General features: G+C 40.1%; 1 protein-coding gene and 2 long non-coding RNA genes across 5 annotated transcripts; 2 read left to right on the forward strand and 1 right to left on the reverse strand.

The window, feature by feature from the left end:
- The first annotated feature begins 949 nt into the window (after positions 1 to 949).
- Positions 950 to 10,162, forward strand: LOC146651018 (nectin-3-like). Of its 2 annotated transcripts, XM_085384076.1 has the most exons (7): positions 950 to 1,155; positions 2,314 to 2,655; positions 2,767 to 3,069; positions 4,012 to 4,105; positions 6,655 to 6,809; positions 7,224 to 7,323; positions 7,904 to 10,162. In XM_085384076.1, the coding sequence occupies exons 1-7, from the start codon at positions 1,017 to 1,019 to the stop codon at positions 8,019 to 8,021; spliced, it is 1,251 nt and encodes a 416-aa protein (XP_085240202.1). In that variant the 5' UTR covers positions 950 to 1,016; the 3' UTR covers positions 8,022 to 10,162. The 2 variants fall into 2 exon arrangements, with proteins under 2 accessions (XP_085240202.1, XP_085240203.1); XM_085384077.1 differs by lacking the exon at positions 7,224 to 7,323.
- Positions 10,163 to 11,048: 886 nt separating this feature from the next.
- LOC146651019 (uncharacterized) lies at positions 11,049 to 14,580 on the reverse strand. Of its 2 annotated transcripts, none has more exons than XR_014907868.1 (3): positions 14,365 to 14,580; positions 11,728 to 14,238; positions 11,049 to 11,488 (listed from the first exon to the last, which is right to left on the reverse strand). It is a non-coding gene; the product is annotated as an uncharacterized LOC146651019 (long non-coding RNA). The 2 variants fall into 2 exon arrangements; XR_014907869.1 differs by having other exon boundaries at positions 11,049 to 11,525.
- A 5-nt stretch (positions 14,581 to 14,585) lies between these two features.
- On the forward strand, positions 14,586 to 20,944 carry LOC146651020 (uncharacterized). Its single transcript, XR_014907867.1, has 3 exons — positions 14,586 to 16,138; positions 16,265 to 19,081; positions 19,293 to 20,944. It is a non-coding gene; the product is annotated as an uncharacterized LOC146651020 (long non-coding RNA).
- The last annotated feature ends 1,308 nt before the right edge of the window (positions 20,945 to 22,252 follow it).

The raw sequence follows: 22,252 nt of genomic DNA on the forward strand, positions 1-22,252 counted from the left end.
AAGCACTTTGGCGACAGTGGGAAGGAAAAACTCCTTTTTAACAGGAAGAAACCTCTGGCAGAACCAGGCTCAGGGAGGGGCGGCCATCTGCTGCGACCGTTGGGGTGAGAGAAGGAAGACAGTATAAAGACATGCTGTGGAAGAGAGACAGAGGTTAATAACAGATATGATTCAATGCAGAGAGGTCTATTAACACATAGTGAGTGAGAAAGACTGGAAAGGAAATTACATTAGATTAGTTTGTAGGTTATGATATAAAAATTATATGTTTATTGTTCTCAAGTGATGATTATTGTTATTATTATTATTTAAAAAGAGGACGTTTTGCCTGATAGGAGTAGAATCATGCCTGTGTGATTCATATAAGCTTTACCCCTCAATATAACATTAACATGTTCTCAACAAGATAACGGCTCTGTGTTTGTTTTCAGACGTCATATAAAAATAATATTTGCTCTGATTGTTGCATGTCGCTAAAAGTTATGTCTGCTGGAACCAAAAATACACCTTTCTGAGTGCATCAATTAAAACAATTTTCTATTTTATTGTTGTAAAACACATGTAGCTGAAACACTAGCCTTCTGTTTGTTCATGGACAGGGGGTCAGATTGTGGCAGGGTCAGCCTGATATTATTTGTATTCCCTGTAACTTTAAAATTTTTGACCCTCTTAGAGGCGACTTTTTATTAAAATACTTTAATAATTTTACAACGCAGCGCTGTCTCACCCATCAGTCTCTTTGTATGTTTCTCGTATGATGGCAATTATTCCAATAAGCCGTCATTTATGTAATTACACTTTGGATCTGACTGTAAAAATGAATGTCTTCACAATCCAAAGCAGAAATAATAATGAGAAAAGGGGAATTATTCCCTTTTCATAATTATAAGACCCAGCACAAGTGTCCCAGGGGCCGATCCAGGTTACGTGACTTAAGTAAAGCCTACCTTACCGTGTCCATTATGCCATTTCTGTTTTTTCTTCCTCTGAGAGCAGCCACGAGGTAACGGCAAGATATGGGCGAATGGATGGAACTGCTACTTTCGTTTGTGTTTTTATGGCCAACTGCTGCGATAAGTCATGCCACGCTATTTTTCCGCGATAACCGCGTGTTTTTGCTAATATCTGCGCTCCTGCTGACCAGAGAAGCTGACGGTATGTCGAAAGTTTTCTTTTTTTGTTGTTTATGCTTGGATTTGCTTGGGCTGAAATGAGATAAAATGGCAGGTGTTAACTGATTGTTGTCAAAATCTGACAGGGAAGAATGTGGGGATTTTGAAGCGGATGACTGAAATTATGTTTTTGTATTATATTAGTGTTGTCCAAATGTATTTATTATTATTATTATTATTATTATTATTATTATTATTATTTAATATTATTATTATTATAAGGAGACATACTCAGAAGATGCTCAGGACCTGTGACCTTAAAGCTTTTAAAAATTGTGTATTTTATTATCTTTACCCAGTAGCGGTTTTTGATACGGGCAACACGGGCGGTTGCCCGGGTCGGCATCGTGGTGGGGGGCGGCATCACGGGAAAAAAATAAAAATAAAAAATTACTCGTACTCATGCTGCTCCGACATCATGCCAGCGCATATTGGGAATGGCATAGGCACCGATCGGTTTTCTATCGCCCATTTGCTGGGAGTAAGAGCGCCCTCCGTTTGCGAGGTGTTGATGCTGCTTGCGGCCGGGGCGGCGGGGGATTCTCTGGCTGGCTGGAGCAGCATCTAATAACCAACTCGCAAAATAAAAATAAAAAAAAATAAAAAAACAACAAACACGAAAACACCAGACATTATGATACAGATTTATAATTTGCACCGATGTTTTTTCGAAATTCTATAAAGTGAGAGCGAGAGCCCTCGGTGCGCCTGCTCGCTGCTGAAATCAAAGTAAACTTTATTGTCATCTCCGCTACATACAGTCCAGTATTTACCCATATGACTGGAGCAGAATGGGCAGGAATCTTTGGTTTCTACAAGCTGAAAAAAACCCCTTGAGATTTTGTTTTAAATGTTTTTATTGAGATGCATGTATAATACAAATTATAATTTTTAGGTTGATTTAATGTACTCATCCAGATTAATCCAGGAAGCTTCACAGTGTAGGAAAAAGCTGTTATTGCCACTTGCAGGCATAAAGTTTGTGCAAACGTTTTCAGTATCAGCCATATTCATTTAATTGTGTAAAACTAAAATCAAGATTCATATTTGATTAATTGTGAAGCCCAAAAATTCTTGGAGACGCTTTTTTTTTTTTTTTTTTTACTTTTTTTCTGCTCTTTAACAGTATTTCACTTTACAGCTCTCCAGGTGATTAGTGGAAATGTGACAGTGGTTCAAGGAGGTACCGCTATTTTACCGTGCCATGTCATTGATACCAATGATGACCTGACACAGATTACCTGGCAGAGGAAGACGAGAGAAAAACCTCACAATGACAATTTCCTCACTATCCTACCCAAAGAGGGAGTGCAGTTTGTCAATGGAGGTGATGATCGATTTAAATATATCGGGAATTTTAACAACAAAAATGGAACACTCCAGTTATCCAATGTTGCACTGAAGGATGAAGGCAGCTACACGTGTATCTTCACCTTGTTTCCCAGTGGAAATCAGAAGACTGAGATACCTCTGAACTTGCTCGGTATGAAAAGATACTTTATTTCAAATATTCTAATATTCTTGTACGTGAGACGGAGTTACTTCCACCATCCTTCTTGCATGTTGATTTATTTTAGTGCTGTACCTCTCCTAGTGCCTCCTTTCACAAATGTGAAGGACAATCTTCCCACTTTGGGCACAGAAGAGGTTTTATTTGCTACCTGCACGGCTGCTGGATCGAAGCCTCCTGCAGAGGTGAGGTGGCTCACTGGTGCTTTGGGAGACAAAGTGAGGATGACAACAAACTCCACACAGTATGACAACGATACAACTACCACAGTCAGTTCTCTGTTTGGTGTTCCTACGAGAGAGATTAACGGTCACCAGGTCCAGTGTGTCATCAGTGGTGACTCCCTGTCTAAAGAAGAAGTCCTGCCCTTTAACATACAAGTCTACTGTGAGTGCCACAAACCACAAAAATCTTTAACAATTAAGTTTTATAACTTGAAATGCAAATATGAATTGTTAGATTTAACAGAAAATTATTGACAAATTTAGCAAACGACAAAGTTCTATAACAGCTTTTGACATGCAAACAATGCCTCAATTTTTTTTCATTACACTACATACTAATGATTCACTAAAACTATACACTCTGTTAAATGTCCCAAATTTATCAAATTCCAAAACTTATTGATATCACTCTCTCTTTCACCACTGTCACTTCAACAATGTCCCCATATTTACACACACATGCACACACAGCAGATAAGTATTGAACACATCACCAATTTTTCTAAGTTAACATATTTCTAAAGGTGCCACTGAAATGGAATTCTCATCAAATGTCATTAACAACCCATCTAATTCACACGTGCAAGGAACCATAACATGCCATACCATCAAAACCATTGATGTCAATAATACACCAAGTCACAGCAAAAGCTGTTTCAGATTTGTTTGTCAAGCATAAAGGTTATTTGTGACCGACATGCTTAACGTTAAGATAAATGTAATTTATCTTTCCAGTCGTAAGTCATTGAATATAAATGGGAAATGGCAGAGGAGGAGGTTTGCTGGTCACACCATCAGCAAAAATAATGGAAGTTGCAATGAAAGTAAAAAGCAGGCTTATTCAGAAGTGCATTATTGTTATTGATATGGTACAACTGTGGGGTCCTGTTTCTGGTGGATTTTCCATGTAATGTAATATTCTTTTTTCCATCATCAAGGTGATTATAAATTAGCCAGTCACAACCTTGTTACTGTTTTTGTCTTGAAAAGATTGACTGTTTTGTCTGATGCAATGAGACCCAAACATTTGTGAAACATTATTTCGATATTATTATTATGTCCTCAATTCAGGATTAACACAGTTTTCTGTCTTTTTTTTTTGCAGTCTCTCCCACAGAAGTGAATATTAGAGTGATTACACAAGACTCATTTGAGTGTGTGACAGAAGCCAACCCAAGTGCCAACTTTATCTGGAGTAGGTAAAGTAATTAAGAGAAGAAAAACTGCGTATGTGTGTGTGTGTGTGTGTGTGTGTGTGTGTGCATACTATATATATAAAACACCCAGCACGCCCCTGCGGGCGGTTTATCCTTCAAGCTCGGGTCCTCTACCAGAGGCCTGGGAGCTTGAGGGTCCTGCGCAGTATCTTAGCTGTTCCCAGGACTGCGCTCTTCTGGACAGAGATCTCCGATGTTATTCCCGGGATCTGCTGGAGCCACTCGCCTAGCTTGGGAGTCACCGCACCTAGTGCTCCGATTACCACGGGGACCACCGTTACCTTCACCCTCCACATCCTCTCGAGCTCTTCTCTGAGCCCTTGGTATTTCTCCAGCTTCTCGTGTTCCTTCTTCCTGATATTGCTGTCATTCGGAACCGCTACATCGATCACTACGGCCGTCTTCTTCTGTTTGTCTACCACCACTATGTCCGGTTGGTTAGCCACCACCATTTTGTCCGTCTGTATCTGGAAGTCCCACAGGATCTTAGCTCGGTCATTCTCCACCACCCTTGGGGGCATCTCCCATTTTGACCTCGGGACTTCTAGGTTATACTCGGCACAGATGTTCCTGTACACTATGCCGGCCACTTGGTTATGGCGTTCCATGTATGCCTTGCCTGCTAGCATCTTGCACCCTGCTGTTATGTGCTGGATTGTCTCTGGGGCATCTTTACACAGCCTGCACCTGGGGTCTTGCCTGGTGTGATAGACCCCAGCCTCTATGGATCTTGTACTCAGAGCTTGTTCTTGTGCTGCCATGATTAGTGCCTCTGTGCTGTCTTTCAGTCCAGCTTTGTCCAGCCACTGGTAGGATTTCTGGATATCAGCCACCTCCTCTATCTGCCGGTGGTACATACCGTGCAGGGGCCTGTCCTTCCATGATGGTTTCTCGTCTCCCTCCTCTTTCTTGGGTTTCTGCTGCCTGAGGTATTCACTGAGCACTCGGTCAGTTGGGGCCATCTTCCCAATGTATTCTTGGATGTTCCTTGTCTCATCCTGGACTGTGGTGCTGACACTCACCAGTCCCCGGCCCCCTTCCTTCCGCTTAGCGTACAGCCTCAGGGTGCTGGACTTGGGGTGAAACCCTCCATGCATGGTCAGGAGCTTTCTTGTCTTTATGTCAGTGGCTTCTATCTCCTCCTTTGGCCAGCCTATTACCCCAGCAGGGTACCTGATCACGGGCAGGGCGTATGTGTTGATGGCCCGGATCTTGTTCTTACCATTCAGCTGACTCCTCAGGACTTGCCTGACCCTCTGCAGGTACTTGGTGGTTGCAGCCTTTCTAGCGGCCTCTTCATGGTTCCCATTCGCCTGCGGGATCCCCAAGTACTTGTAACTGTCCTCTATGTCTGCAATGTTGCCTTCTGGTAGTTCAATCCCCTCAGTTCTGACTACCTTCCCTCTCTTTGTTACCATCCGACTACACTTCTCCAGTCCGAACGACATTCCAATGTCATTGCTGTATAGCCTGGTAGTGTGGATCAGTGAATCGATGTCTCGTTCACTCTTGGCATACAGCTTGATGTCATCCATGTACAGGAGGTGGCTGACAACTGCTCCGTTCCATAGTCGGTATCCGTAGCCAGTCTTGTTAATGATCTCACTGAGGGGGTTCAGGCCTATGCAGAACAGCAGTGGGGACAGAGCATCTCCTTGGTAGATCCCGCACTTGATGGTAACTTGTGCTATGGGCTTGGAGTTGGCCTCTAGTGTTGTACGCCACATCCCCATTGAGTTCCTGATGAAGGCTCTTAGGGTCCCATTGATCTTGTACAATTCTAGGCATTCCAGTATCCAGCTTTGGGGCATTGAGTCATAGGCCTTCTTGTAATCAATCCAGGCAGTGCACAGGTTGGTCAGTCTGGTCTTGCAGTCTCGGCTGATTGTTCTGTCTACCAGTAGCTGGTGTTTTGCACCTCTGGTATTCTTGCCAATTCCTTTCTGTGTCCCGCTCATGTATTGACCCATGTGCCTGTTCATCTTAGCCGATATGATGCCTGACAGGAGCTTCCATGTAGTACTGAGGCAGGTTATTGGTCGGTAGTTGGAGGGGACCGGTCCCTTCTTGGGGTCCTTGGGGATCAGGACCGTCCGGCCTTCGGTTAGCCATTCCGGGTGTCTCTCATTAACTAGCAGCTGGTTCATTTGTGCTGCCAGACGCTCGTGGAGTGCAGTCAGCTTCTTCAGCCAGTAGGCGTGAACCATGTCGGGCCCTGGTGCTGTCCAACTCTTCATACTGGAGACCCTTTCTTGGATATCTGCCACTGTGATGGTTACTGGACCCTGTTCAGGGAGGTCGCTGTGGTCTGCCCTCAGATCCACTAGCCACTGAGCATTGCCGTTATGGGTTGCGTCCTTCTCCCATATGCTCTTCCAGTATTGCTCCGTCTCCAGCTCCAGATATATATATATATATATATATATATATATATATATATATATATATATATATATATATATATATATATATATATATATATATATATATATATATATAGTTCATGTTGAGCCTTGTTCATGTTTTTCCAGATCTGGCCAGACTCTGCTGCAGTCTTCTATCAAAGTCGACGGTGCAGAGCTACAACTGCTGAGCCTGACCTCTGATCTAAATGGCCTCTATCAGTGTGAAGCATCTAATGCATATGGAACTAAACATGGTCAGCTCTATGTGCATGTGGCATCAGGTGAGGGCAGCTTGGATTTAGCTGTGCAGTTTGTCCAAATCTTTCTGAATTTTAATTTGAGCCTTTGCTGGTGTTGCTTCATTCTAATGTTTTTCTGAAAACCAGCCAGCTTAAAGAGGTGGTTGGTTTAAGACATCTCCGGCATAAAACGTAGTGTTAATGAATGGATGACTGAAGCTCCACACAGAGCAAAAATGATATTAAAGTCAGCTCCATCACTGGAAGAACATGTCCTAGCAAATAGTTCTTTTCATGGTCATTTGTCTCAGAACCTTTCAGAGCATAAAAGTTTTAGAATGTTTGGTACAAGTGCTGCATGGTGTTTGAACAATGTCTGAAAAGACTAAACACCATGAAGGAGAGAAAGGATTACCTCATTCACACAATATTCTTTTTTTCCATGTGTGTCTGTAGATGCATGCTCTGCTGTTTGGGCTCTAGTTGGTGTTTTGTTTTTCCTGAATGTTGTTGTTGCTGCAATATGGTACCTTAATAAATCCAGACAACTTCAAAGGTACTTCAAACACACACACACTCTCTCACACACACACAGACACAATTTGACAGGTCACTGAAAAACTGTGTAAACTGCTTGGTTATTTCTTTAAAAATTCCAAATTGCATTTGCCGCAAAGTTCAACACTAACGATTCAACAGGGCACTGGTTTCTCTCTTACATTTCACTATAATCCTCAAATTAAAATGTATTTGCAGACAAAGTGTTCATTCACTGGGACACATTGACAGACTGTACAGGTTTGCTTTTATTGTTATTGAGTTATGATTTTGGTTTTCTTGGCTTTCGTACATTCATCTTAGTTTGTGGCGAGTTTTCAGGTGGTTCAGTTAGTTGTGTTGCTGTGTGGTGCCAACACAACTCTACAGCAACATTTGTTTATAATTTGTTCTTAGTTAATGTCATTTGTCCCAAATACAAAGTAGTTCCAGCCAGTGGATGATGATCCACTTCTGGGGATAAGCTCCTCGTGTTCTGCTTTGTCTGACATTTCATCTTTGTTTCATTTTTTAATGCCGCAAAATTTCCAGGCTTAACTGTAAGCCATGCATACTGTCTTATTTTTCTCTGGCATTAGGTGTTTTCCATCACATGGTGATGGGCCTAGAGACCCACCATCTCCCAGGAGTGCAGGAGATGATCAAAGACGAGAGCAAGAACAACTGCAGGAAGTGAGCGAGGTCACCAACGGTTAATTTGTAGAGATGTTAAAGTCAAAATTAATTATGTTAAATATAAATTAATTAATATGTCTCTCAATATTTTGGTGCTAATGACTTAACTTACAGTTTTTCTCAATTGCTTCTGTGCAATTCTCACAGCAGAAAAGTCATTCAAACCACTCTTTATGCAATTCTCAAAACAGAGCATTTTTCATAACAGAGTCTCTTGTGCAAAAGGAACTACTACAATCAAAACCTTTCTTACATTGTTCAAAAAACGAATAGTCAGTCAGTCACTTTATCTCTGTGATGAATGAATAGAAACCTTTCACCACCCTTTAAAGGCGTAGTCATCAAATTGTTTAGTTTTTTTTCCTCAAAACCTTAAATGACTTTAGAAGTATTGCAAAAATGTAGGCCTAATGTAGTGTACACATATTTCAGAAACAAAAGTGAAATCCGAAGGATTTTAATATTTATTTTACAAAACTGATGAAATTGAGAAAAGCAAAATAATAATCTTTAAACTATATGCAAAAGAAAACAGACAAAAATAGAATAGTGAGACTGACTTTTCTGCTCTGAGAACTGGGCCAAAGCGATCGAAAAAAAAAATGTAATGCAAAACTCTCTGATATGGTGGAGATATGTTTATATTTTTTTTTATTATTTTATTAAATCTGCCCTTCTTTTTTTAATAGTGTGTTGAATATTACAGAAGTATTACTATTCTTTGTAAAATCTGCAGATACACAGAGTCTTTGCGTGTTTGTTTTAAATTCAATGCAGGTTTTTAAACAATTGTTCTGAATTCTCTGCCTCAGCAATCCCTCTGACAGTTGTGGAAGCCAAAGATGGAAAATATCTCAACTGAAGTTTCTACCAACATATTATTCTAGAGTTAGCTTAGTCTTTTTTAAAAAGGCCATGTTGTGAAACAACTTCACATGTAACTGGAACAACTGTTAGGATGTGGTTTTAACTGCCTGGTCCTCTATTGTCATGAAAAGCTTTAACTATATTTGCCATCTGTTCTTGTGTTTCCACCAACTTGTCAAAAGCTTTCATCATCAGTGAAAACTGTTGACAGCTATAGTAATGTGGTTACTGTAAATTCAGGAATGAAAAATCCACCTGCCTTCAGTAACACCCTTCCCTAAGGGTAACAATAGAAGTATTTAAGGTTATAATGTACAATACTGGCCAATTGTGGACACATCAACCATTCATATGGAATTACATGTTTTCCTTTTTTGTTTGTGCCTATAAAAGCACCATAACAGTATCCAGTCAGTATGCTAGCACAGCTGCAGCAGGTGTGTCTGCATTGAAGCTCTGGCTGATGTTCTTTACTCCTCCTGATAACACGAGTCATTAAGCTACAGTTTATAAAACCCACAGTGTTTGTATCAGAAACACTAAATGAATTACCAGTATAATACAAAAACTCACACAGAGAATAGCTTCACTGCACACTGTGAATGGTGCTAAATTTCTCTTGTGCATGATGATGGTGCACACACTTACTCCCCTCCAGTAAAACTACTACATAAAACTATAATAAAACAGGCCTGCACTTGTCTGTACTTGCCATGAATGTACAAGTTTTGCTCTAATAAAACAAAACTTACACATGCAAGTAAAAAAAAATCTTAATCTTCATTCATGTATTTACTTAAATGAATGTGCTGATCAACGGTTAATAAGAAACTTGAACAGAAAGCCCAAGTATATGAACCGATTTCTTATAAACTTATGGGAGTATGATTAAATACTCATTTTTAGGTAATGATAAAATACTAAAAATGGTAAATTTAAAATTTAATATTATATGAATACAAGACTACATAGTGCATTAAGTAACAAATGCTAAGTTACACAAATGCAAATGCACTCTCTTAATTTCTTATCTTTTGTTGTTCTGGTTCAGACCTTTAACTCCATCCGTTCAGCCGAGCTGACTTATTTAAAACATAGACGGGTCTAATAAGTGTGCTGACTGATAAAGAGCTGTTTTTACTTCACTGTTATGAAAAGTGTGTCATCATAAAGACGGAAACTGACTGTAACTGATAATTCTGTTCGACATTGGCTTACGTATTTCTGCAAAGCTTATGATGCCTGTATTTTCCCAGGAGCTATCACTTGGATCTCTGTTTCCAGAGAGCCAGACTCGCTCTACAGTGTTTGCTGTAAGCTGCTTCACTTTCCAAAATGGTGAAAGGCATGTTTAACTTCTGTTGACACACAAACTTATCAAGTAATGTCAGTGAAACTCTTTGATCATCTGTTTTGTGCCGACTTTTATTATGAGTATACAAGCTAACGACAGGAGGCAAAGTCAGCAAAAACAGAATATGTGACATGGGCAGTTTCTAAGGTCAAATTTAAGTTCTGTATTACATGCACTACAGAAAAGCAGTGAAATACTGTGAAAAACAATGTCAACCTTCAAAATGCACTCTCAGCTGCTAATCTGACTTTTCCTTGACCAGTTTAAGAAAAGAAATGGCTTGATAGTAGGTCGATAGACCATTTTTCACAAAACTGTATTCGGTATATGAAGCTAAAATTTCACAGCATGTGTGTTTAAACTTTGGCCCATAATTTTTACCCCCAGACATAAAAAGGCTGATGGAGTATTTTGACCAGTTAGTTAACCAATCAACTATTTGCTGCCAAGTTTGTGTGTCAAATGAAGATATGTTTGTATTTTAATTGTGTAGGTTACATTTAGCTAAATTCATCTTAATCCTTTATAGCAATAGTTACACTAGTACGCGTTTTTTAACTCTAAACTTTAAATCTCTAAACTTGTTTATTGAAAGAGTCAGCATTAATGAATAAACTGTGCCTTGTCTTTTCTCTCATTTACACATGTACACAGGGGATATTTGTGAGAGCCATTTGATAACATGTCCTTACACTACACATTAAAACAGTCTTCTCAAACTGTGGAGCTGGTGGTGCGACTACTGTAGGGAATAATTGGCTGACATTTCAGAGAAAGCTGGAGAATTACTTTGTTAAAGCATTACACAGTCAGGGTTCCCTGCTTTTGGAAAGCTATACATCATATCAAATCATATATCATACACCTGTGTCTCAGATGGTTGTACTTTTCAATTTATTTAGGTTTTTGTGTGGCAGCTTTTTTTAAGCATTCAATCACTAAAGTGTGTTGTTTGATCTGTATTCTTGACCAATTATAAATCATTTGGTGTGCTTGCTTTATATCTTGTGTTTTTTATTGTTTGCTTAAAATGAAACTTTGTTTTGTAATTGCTTTTATAACATGTTACACTGCTGAAATACTTTTTGTTATCATTTTTCTTCAAAAGTAAATAATCATGCATAAAATCAGTACGTTCCTCTCCCTCAGTATACATGTGTATATACATTCAGGTGTGTAAACCCCATCTGTGATCCTTGATATTGAATTCCAGTTGGACGTTTTGGTCTTGTGGAGAGAAGAAATCCAATGTGGAATTTTCTGGCATCTGTAAAACATGGTGGAGGTTCTGTCATGGTATGGAGCTGCATATCAGTCAGTCGTGTTGGCGATCATGTCAAAATTAATGGAGTTATGAACAAAGAAAAGCACCATCAGTTTTAGATCCACCATGAAATTACATCTGAAAAGAACCTGACAGACAATGGATTCCCAAATGGACTCCCAGTGCATTAAAAGCACACCTGGATAGAAAACTACACAATGGAATATTATCAGTGTATTCACCTGTCTGAGGGAGAAAGAGCTCTGTTGTCTCAGTAGAGTGGGATGAAGTGGGAGAGAAGGATTCACCATGATGGAGTTTGGTTGCTTTCTCACAATACCACCAAAATATCATCCAGGTGACAGCGAGCACACTGCATCAGCTAGTAGCTCATGCCATCTCCCGAACTGACCAGTGGTCACAAACGTATACAAGCAGGGGTTTCAGACAGGAAGATGGGATTGGTGGGGTTATAAGAATCAGAATACTTTATGAATCAATAAGGAAATTATAGGTAATTATGAGCAGTTGACGACCCTCCTTTCATTTAGTATTCAGGTCAGTGGTGATCCAGGGCTTGTTGTTGGAATTATGGTTCATATATTTACATAGGCAGTGATCTCAGTGATGCAGTCTATGATGCTGTTTATGCCATCCTCACGTGGATCCTAGTCCTTCAGGCACTCACTGACTTCCTGACTCTTTCTCCTCACAGACTGTAGCCAGAGGGAGTCTTTGAACTGCAGGGACAACATGATGATTCCTCTTAAACACATTATCTCAATGACACAAGGACAACATGCCCACCATAATTAAATTACTTTGACAGAAACAGGCATTTAAACTGATTAAAATCGACTCAGCCTATAGTACCGGTACATGTATCTGGACAATGTATCTTTTGTTTTTCAGAAAGTGTATGATGTGCTTTTCAAACAGATTATTACTTGAGACATTTTGTTTTATTTTTCAAATAATAATCTAAAACATCAAACCTGGATTTAACATACTTTACATTTATGTTTCTTTTCTGTATATGCCTCTCCTCTGTTCTGTCTCTCCTCTTTGTTCAGGATTTGAACCTTGACTTGAAAATTATAGTAGCCAGCAGATGGTGATAGTTTAACATATGTTATGCCTAAATTGAATACTTGTTAGGTCAACCTTTTTAAGTGTGACTGTAAGAAGTCAAATTACTATACTGATGGTTGCAAATGTGTGAGAGCTGAAACAAATTGTAGAAAAACAAAAAAGCAACAGCAACAACAGAGAAAATCCAAGGAAGAAGAAAATATTGAGGCAGGAACACAGTTAAGGAAAGGCTCAGCAAAGAAGGTCGGGATAAAACAGATGGAGGCCCCAGATGGAGCTCCCACAGGCAAGGGTGGTGGCGATAACTAATTTAGCTTAAGAAGTAATAACACGTGACTGGAAAAAAGTGGTAAATTTCCTATTTGAGATATCCGCAGACAACAATATGATTTTGATAATGTTAATGAGAATAAAGCATATAGAGGGGCCATGTAAGGTCAGATACCCCCAAAAGTTGATTCTGTTCTTCTGGACGTAGCGTTTTCAGTGGGAGAAACGTTTCATCACCGACTTCTTCAGTCTCAGCTGACTGCAGGTTTCCCCAATAAACAGTACATTTGCATAATGACTGAAACTAGCAACACTGAAGGAACAATGGGCTGGGAGGTCAATTCCTTCATTATTAATATGCAAATTCTCATGACCATTTATCAACAACCACTAATCAAAGACCACTGCTCAATGGCCATGAGTCCCATTCACAGAGAGATGGGGAATGGTTGCAATCACAGCATTGTAAGATGGTGAAAGATGTACCCTTAGATACCCTCCTAGATTTAAAGATGGTCTTTCCCTTTTCACCTAAAAGGGAAAGACCATCAAATATAGAAAATAGAGAAAGAGCTCCACATAGTGGCTGTAATGTTGTACTAATCTGTCCAAGCTACAGGATCTGTATGTATCAAGCTCCTGCAGGAGGAAATGCAGCTACTCTAATTCAACTGATGCTCAAAGTTGGCATTTACATGTACAGATGACTCCTGGCTGCTGTTGCAGTATTTAAAGGACACTGTGTGCTCTGGATTTTGCTTGATTCATCACTTTTAGGTGGAAAGCAGTTGATTTGGTGCAATCTTTAGCTGCGAAATATTTGACTACAAAAGTTTAAATTAGATACACTTTAACAAATGCTTACTGCAGACTGGCCACCCCAGGTGCCACCCCGAAGCTAAAACAATAAAATTTAATGAAATATCAAATGTACGATTATGGTTTCACAGTGAAGCTCAGATATCCGAGGGTAAGCGAATGCAGCACCGGCTTCTGCACTATGCGCATCATGTTAGCAAAGGTAGGAGAGCCAAGCACGAAAGACGGCACCGCAGAAAACATTTTTTCGGGGAAAGATTAACAAGTTAACATAGCTGGACTAGCCATCGGACGTTTGCATGGTGGGCTGATGACTTTTTTTTTTTTTTTTTTTTTGTAACGGCATGAACAATGAGAGGTGGTGGATTGGCCAGATGCTGGCCGATGTGTAAAAATAACTCAGTTGTTTGGTGGTGGCTATGGCGGAGCTTCCACAGAGGCAACAGGTGGATGAGGGAAGGTGAGGCAGGAGGAGAGACCCGAGGCGGCCGCCGGTGTTCCAGATCTACTGGCGTTTAGATCAACTGGCGTTGGTCGAACAGATGTGTGGCAGTCTTGCGTTTCAGTAGCTCCTACCGACAAACCAGCAAAAAAAAGCCAAATGTGTCACCTGTGACACTTGTGAGGTTGTCTCAAACACACTCCGTCAGTCTTGATGCTGTTGAACAACAAAATGTTTAAAAATGTGGCGAGTTTACCTGGTGATATCCTCGTGCGCCACGCGATCGCGAAAACAGCAAACAAGTAACACCACGCCGTTGTTGTTCACAGGACACAAAGAGTAAACGATCGGGAGACTCTTGTCGTCGTTATCGTTTCCCTCGCACGGTTTATTTCTCCGAATTCAGCGTTTTTGCTTCACAACTACAGCGTGCTGTTTACTTTGTGCACTAACATGGAGTCGAGTCAACCAGCGCCACCTCTGGCCAAGTGCCACAGCCTACAGCCAGATAAACCTGTGACACACATCTGCACCACGTTTGAATTCGTGTCATGCACATTTGTACCTTTCAATTGTGTCTGTTTGTGCGTCATGCAAATAAACCTTTGAAATGAATGAAATGATATCATATATTTATTATCAGCCTACATTTGTACAAAATGCCAAATGACATACACATAAGAATCACCATCCTGATATCAATACTTTTGCCCATACGAAAAATGTCGTGAACACACTAATATTTCACCAGTGTTGTAACATCACATGTCGTTAGCGTAGTCTGTCTGTGTCTGCCCTCTGCAAACAAACATGTTAGAGTTGGTTGTGATATACAGTCTGCATAAGTGTGGTTAATCTAATAAACATTTGTAAGGAGATGGCAGTTACTGTGAATGTACAGCAGGTGATTAGTAATAAACAGCCAGACAATGACTCTGACAATCTCATTCAATCTTGCAGATTGCACCTTCTGTGGAAAGTGGTACCACACGGTGTGTGTGGACTTCCCTTGTGCAGAAGGCGACTACAAATGTTGTGGGTGCTAAATAAACAGAAAAAAGTGATCCCTGTTGTCTTTGCTTACTGATTGTTTTTAGTGTTGACAATCCACATTGCTGGCATTGCATCTTTCAACATGTTTGTGGGCAGATTTGGATGTACCAGGGGTAAGTGCAGCCACTCAGCCTCTACTCACTGTGATCATAGCAGCAGGTGCAGATGTGTCACAAGTTAATCTAGTAGTGGGCTATGGTCATGTGTTAGTGGTGGGAACAGTCATATCCACTCACTCTCACTGGCTGTTTATTACTAATCACTGTGTAACTGCTGTGAATTCACAGTAACTGCCGTCTCCTTACAAATGTTCATTAGATTAACCACACTTATACAGACTGTATATAACTCCAGCCATGTTGATGAATTGCCTATATTGGCTGGAAATATTCATTTTCAGGGAAAAGACACAGACAGACTATGCTAGCGACATGTGATGTTACAACACTAATGAAATATTGATGTGTCATATTTGTCCAAGGCGTATTTCATTGTTATGGAAAAAGAGAATATCAAAATCATGATGACCAATTGGAGTGGTGATTTCTATGACTTTGTGTATATAATTTGGAATTTTGTACAAATGTAGGCCAATAAGGAATATATGATATCATTTCATTCTTTTCAAAGGTTTATTTGCATGACGCACAAACAGACACAATTGAAAGGTACAAATGTGCATGACACGAATTCAAACGTGGTGCAGATGTGTGTCACAGGTTGATCTGGCTGTAGGCTGTGGCACTTGGCCAGAGGTGGCGCTGGTTGACTCGACTCCATGTTAGTGCACAAAGTAAACAGCACGCTGTAGTTGTGAAGCAAAAACGCTGAATTCGGAGAAATAAACCGTGCGAGGGGAACGATGACGACGACAAGAGTCTCCCGATCGTTTACTCTTTGTGTCCTGTGAACAACATCGGCGTGGTGTTACTTGTTTGCTGTTTTCGCGATCGCGTCGCGCATGAGGATATCACCAGGTAAACTCGCCACATTTTTAAGCATTTTGTTGTTCAACAGCATCAAGACTGACGGAGTGTGTTTGAGACAACCTCACAAATGTCACAGATGACACATTTGGCGTTTTTTTGCTGGTTTGTCGGTAGCAGCTCCTGAAACGCAAGACTGACACACATCTGTTCGACCAACGCCAGTTGATCTAAACGCCAGTAGATCTGGAACACCGGGCGACCCAGTTGTCTTCACCCTTCCCAGTGTGGTGAATTTTCTAGCTCTTTTTTTGTGTGTGAAATTATTTTTTTTAACCATTTGACTTTAAGTTGATTTAAGTAGATGCATATTCTATTCTTTGTGATATGAACACATGTGAAACAAATGATCATTTAGCCATTTATTTTTAGCTCAAAATGACAACATTAACACAATAAAACAGGTCTCCTTCTTAAACAGAAGCCTGTCATGCTTAACTTTTGAGAATATAAGTAAATCTTTCTTTAAAAGCACTCTGTCCTGCTTAACTTAAAATAATAGAAAACAATAGAAAGAAAAATATTCTTGTAACAGTGCACATTTAGTGCATTTAGTACAATTGGCTTCAGTTGAGGTATTATTTCAGCTTTTCTAATGCTAATCAGCTGCTCCTGTTTGTAAACCCGCTTGTTCACATGATTACGCATCATAACTCATCATCATTATTCATCTATGTATTACTTTTATGTATTAGTTATCAATTTGTTGTAATCATCTATCCTTGCAGTTGTTTATTACACAAAATAAGTGATATTATCACACTTCTGGCCACATAGCGCTGATATTCACTGCACATGCCCATATTAACTTTTTCCAGCCAGGTGTTTTCCTTTTCCCATTCTTCCCTTTCTCTGAGGGGAACAAACATTGCTGCTCTAATGCTGGGCTCACACTGTGCGGTTTCAGGCCCATTTTGAGCCGATTTTTGAGTGATCGGGCCGATTTTGGCCTTCATTGTGCGTCGTGTAGTATACGTGGGGTAACGAGAAGTGATTAACACCTCACGACCAGCTCCCGATCATCAATCGCTCGTGAGGGTGTCACCTAGGGCTGCCACAAACGATTATTTTGATAGTCGACTAGTCACAGATTATTTTTGCGATTAGTCGACTAATCAGATCATCATCCACTGGACGTAAAACTACAGCTTATATAACTATCATTAGCTTACAGCTTTAAGCTTTTAAGGTGCTAACTAAAAATAAAGACAAGATGATAGTTTATTAAATTTTAATGAAATTTGCAGATTGTTTCGGTAAAGTTTAATAAACTCCTTGCTATCTAAAATATAACAGGACACCGGAGTATATTCTCCAGCATCTCACACTTCTGATAATCAGCTGTCTGCTTGACATTTATTCAGCTGTGTAAAAACTATAACTTTAATCTCAGCCAAACCGATTTACTCAGGAACAAATAAAATACTAAAAAAAAAAAAAAAAAAAAAGCCAAACAACAACATTTTTAATTTATCTAAGTGACTCATATATATTTAACCTGAGTGTGGGTTTGAAAACAATTTGCCGGGAGTCCGGTGTTCTCACGGCGCTAGTGACCTAGCCCCCGGCTAGCTATCGAGCTAGTGGGTAACAGACGTCTCCGAAAACGTCGGAGCGCTTTTGAAAATATGTGGTGTCCTGATAAACTGAGCAGATATTTGAGGTTTACACAGCTACATTCTCGCCTGAAAATATGTTAAACGTTTATTTTGTGACCCAGAAAGAATAATAAGAGTAATATTAAAACTAACTAGCTACCGCCATTGTTGGAAACTAAGCTGGGCCGCGCTATGAATTCTGGGACACAGCTACTTCTTCTTCTTCGGGGTTTAACGGCAGCTGGCATCCTTGTACATGCTGTGCTGCCATCTTCTGTTTCAGTCCGTTATTACACTCTTAAATCCTGCTATTATTCCTGCGTCTTTTGCGATCTTACAAAGCTTCAAACGACACGTCGACTATTAAATCAGTCGTCGACGATTTTGATAGTCGACGTAATCGTGACTAGTCGACAAATCGTGGCAGCCCTAGTGTCACCACAGGCGCTCACACTGCTCACGCGCAAACGTCGGTGAAAAAGACGGAGCAGCACGGCAGTGCCGCGTGTGATCTGGACACAAGCGATGGAGGCACAACTTGTAGAACTTTGGAAAGCTCATCCGAGCCTTTTCGATGTGGCATCACAAAATTATCACGACCACAACAACCGTGAAAATAGTTGGATTTACATTGGTGCTTAATCACAGCTGCCTGATCAATGTTTTTCATTAGCAATTTAGCAAAGTTGATGGTGGTGGTGTGTCTGTGTGAGTGAAAGACAGAGAGAGAGAGCGACAGATTTTCTGTTATAACCTTCATTTTATGGACGCACAGTGTGAGCACTCAGGTCGCATCAGAGCATCGGGCGGTATAGTGTGAGACCCTGCATCTTGACCTACCAACTTCTAACCCCTGCGAGTCAATCGTGCAGTTTGAGCAGGAGCTGAATAACGTGACTGAAAAAAATCGCACAGTGTCTGCCCAGCTTTAGGTGTACTGTCATCCGAGACTTGCACCGCAGTGTCGGCGTTTGTTTCCCTGTTGGCCATGCTTGTTGTTGTGGTCATCTGTTGTCTTCCGGTATTTTCTCCGCAAGCGACCTTTCCTCGACCAATGAGATGAGCGGTAATCTGAATTGTCATACTCGAATTGTCATAAGTGTGCTGTCAGCTCATTGGTCACAAAGCAGGAGAGGGGCTGGGAATTATGTTTTCAAACAAAGTGTTAATTCCATTAAAAGTTATAGACTACTTTTGATTATCACTGTATTACGGGACAAAGTGCGTCCCTTATTAGCTCAATACGGGACGTGTACTTTTGTTTCGAAATACGGGACGATTCCGTTTTTTAAGGGACGGTTGGCAACCCTAGTCTCTTGCCACATCTTTAAAGACAGTAAACCAATTTATTTTTTTAAAGCTTGTACTTCAGTAACTCCTCATTAATAAGTAACTATGGATTGAACCGTAGAACTGAAAAAAAAATGTAAGAGAAGAGCTTCAGATCCTGGGTGTGTGAGGACAGAGAAGGATCAGCTTTATTTGGGATTTGAAAGATAAACTTCATATTTCAGTTTGTGATGATTCTGTTCTCGTTGTGATTACAGGAGCTGCCCTCAGATTTGGACCTCAGCACCAACCAGTGAGAGCAGACAGATCATCCATCATGTTCACATGTTAGCTGCAAAATGAACTGATGAAAACAGTACAAAGGTTAAAGTACCACATGTGCTGTCAGTGAAAGCTGCAGCTGTTTTATTGACAAAGTTAAAGACAAAAAGTCAAAAGGACTAATCACCCATGTAACTGTGTCACTATATATCAGCATTAACAGGACCTCAGCTTGGTTTTTCAGCGAGCTGCTGATCTCAGACCTGCACAGCTTCTGTTTTAAACACTTGATGTACTCAGCTGCATGAAGAGCACAGCTGATTTTCTCTGACACAATTAAATAAAACCTGATGAAGCTCAAAGGTCATCACTTGTATGTCAAACTACAAACTTGTGATCTGGAATTCCTTTACAGTTTTTTGCACATTAAAAAAAACGAGTATTTATAACATTACACAAACCAAAGGTCTCCATCACAGTGTTCATGAAATGCTGGGTTTATCCATCTCCTGGGGTCGGCCTGCGGTGGAGCTCTGAAGATTTCCCTGTGAGGGAGCTGCTGGTGAAGATCATGAGTCCTGCTTGATCAGTGCAATGAGCTTCAGTGTTCCTGGTGATTCTTAAATGAAGCCTCTCTCAGTGGGTCAACAGAACATCTGGCACAGGACAGCTGTGCCAGATGTTCACCTACAACCTCACCTGCAGTCAGCCTGGAATCCAGAGCCACACCACCAATCTCAGGATTTTCTATAAGTCAGGTGTGGCCAGTGCTATCCTCTATGATGTTGCATGCTGGGGCGGCAGGTTGAGGGTTGCTGATGCCGACAGAGTCAATAAACTGATCCATAAGGCCAGTAATGTTGTGTGTATGGAGCTGCACTCTTTTAAGGTGGTGTCGAAGAGGCCATTTACCATTTACAATGTTGTCCAAGATAAGGACAATGTTGGACAATACCAATACCTCCCACCCGGGTGAATTTTGTACATTACATGAATTAAATAAAATAGACAATCTGAAAATTTTAAATGAAAAATCTGAAATGTACATTGTCCTGGTGGGTGTTAGAGTGTCTAGAAGAGTCCTGTCTCAGTCGGTTTTGTTTTCTGTTTTTCTTAATGTTACTGTACTGGAGCAACTGTAACTTGCATAATTTCCCTAGGGATTAATAAAGTATTCTGATTGTGATTCTGATAAAGCTTGAAGCAGCTCTGGCTGTTAGAACCAGCACTGAGTACTGTTAATTTATACAGTGTTTATACAGCATATCCTTGCCTGTGATTCATTCATCAGGAGATTTTTTTATGTGCACATGTTTTCAGTTATTGTATCTCTTGGCTTAATTACAGCCTTAGCAGCATCTCTAAGAAGAAGACCGCTGTAAACCTTTTGCCAATAATCAGAAAAAAGACTATTGATCCAGGTGGTATTCTTGGGAGTTTAACACCAAAACTGAACTCAAGCAGTGAATTCTCATCAGACTGGATTTAATAATTAATAATGCATCTTCTCTCTTTCTCTCTCTCTTTCTCTGTCTAGCTACCTATCTATTCACCTTGTCTGTAAAGATAAGTATGACTGCAGTGATCTGCACAACATATTATAAAGAATAAAAACTATATGAATAACTTTACTCCTCTTAAATATAAAACATAAAGCAAGTACAAGTGTGTACAAGTTACAGACATATTAAAATAAATGAACTCAAATCAGTAGTGTCATCTACAGTCTTCACAACGGGGAATGATTAATCCGTTAAGAAAAGAAGAAAAACATGAAGCAAAATTTAAAAAGTGAATAAATAAGTAAAAATGCAAGTGAAACTAATCCTAAACTGAGCATACTGAAATTATGGATAGTTTTGGTACAACTATAATTTTTACTCTATTCTTACTAATATTTACTGGAACACCTACATGTCTTGGCTAATGCTTGTGAAAAATAAAGAAACTGTTGAAGGAAGCATGTAGACTAAAAATGTATAAACCATTATGGTCAATTCACCGAATTCTCAGTTAAACTGAAGCATGTGAAAGAACAATACACTGGCTTGTGTGATAAGACAAGGCAAGTATTATTGTTCTGCACCAATAATACCTGCAGTGTTTTCAGTAATTCAGGAAGGTCAACAAAGGAATCCTGTCTATGCTTTCATTTTCCATTGCATTTCCAAGTCACTCACTCGTTCCAGTTTTTCCTGTGGGACACAAAGCACAAAGGAAGGAGGGCACCTCCTTCCTTTGTGCTTTGTCTTTCTCCTCTAGGTTTTTACTCATGTGATCCATTACCAGAGCTGGGAATTTTAAAGTCAATCATCAGCTATGTTTGAATATTAAAAACACATACCGCTACATACGTTTCCTAATAGTTTTTCCTTGTCCAGAAGATGGACTACAACATGTGTACAGTGGGGCAAAAAAGTATTTAGTCAGCCACCGATTGTGCAAGTTCCCCCACTTAAAATGATGACAGAGGTCAGTAATTTGCACCAGAGGTACACTTCAACTGTGAGAGACAGAATGTGAAAAAAAAAATCCATGAATCCACATGGTAGGATTTGTAAAGAATTTATTCGTAAATTAGGGTGGAAAATAAGTATTTGGTCACCTCAAACAAGGAAAATCTCTGGCTCTCACAGACCTGTAACGTCTTCTGTAAGAAGCTTTTCTGTCCCCCACTCGTTACCTGTATGAATGGCACCTGTTTGAACTCATCATCTGTATAAAAGACACCTGTCCACAGCCTCAAACAGTCAGACTCCAAACTCCGCCATGGCCAAGACCAAAGAGCTTTCGAAGGACACCAGGAAAAGTATTGTAGACCTGCACCAGACTGGGAAGAGTGAATCTACAATAGGCAAGCAGATTGGTGTGAAAAAATCAACTGTGGGAGCAATCATCAGAAAATGGAAGACATACAAGACCACTGATAATCTCCCTCGATCTGGGGCTCCACGCA

The sequence above is a fragment of the Rhamphochromis longiceps genome, linkage group LG16 (assembly GCF_057381845.1).
Source record: "Rhamphochromis longiceps isolate RC_006_pf linkage group LG16, R_longiceps_female_GT1.1, whole genome shotgun sequence".
Classification (NCBI taxonomy): Eukaryota; Metazoa; Chordata; class Actinopteri; order Cichliformes; family Cichlidae; genus Rhamphochromis; species Rhamphochromis longiceps.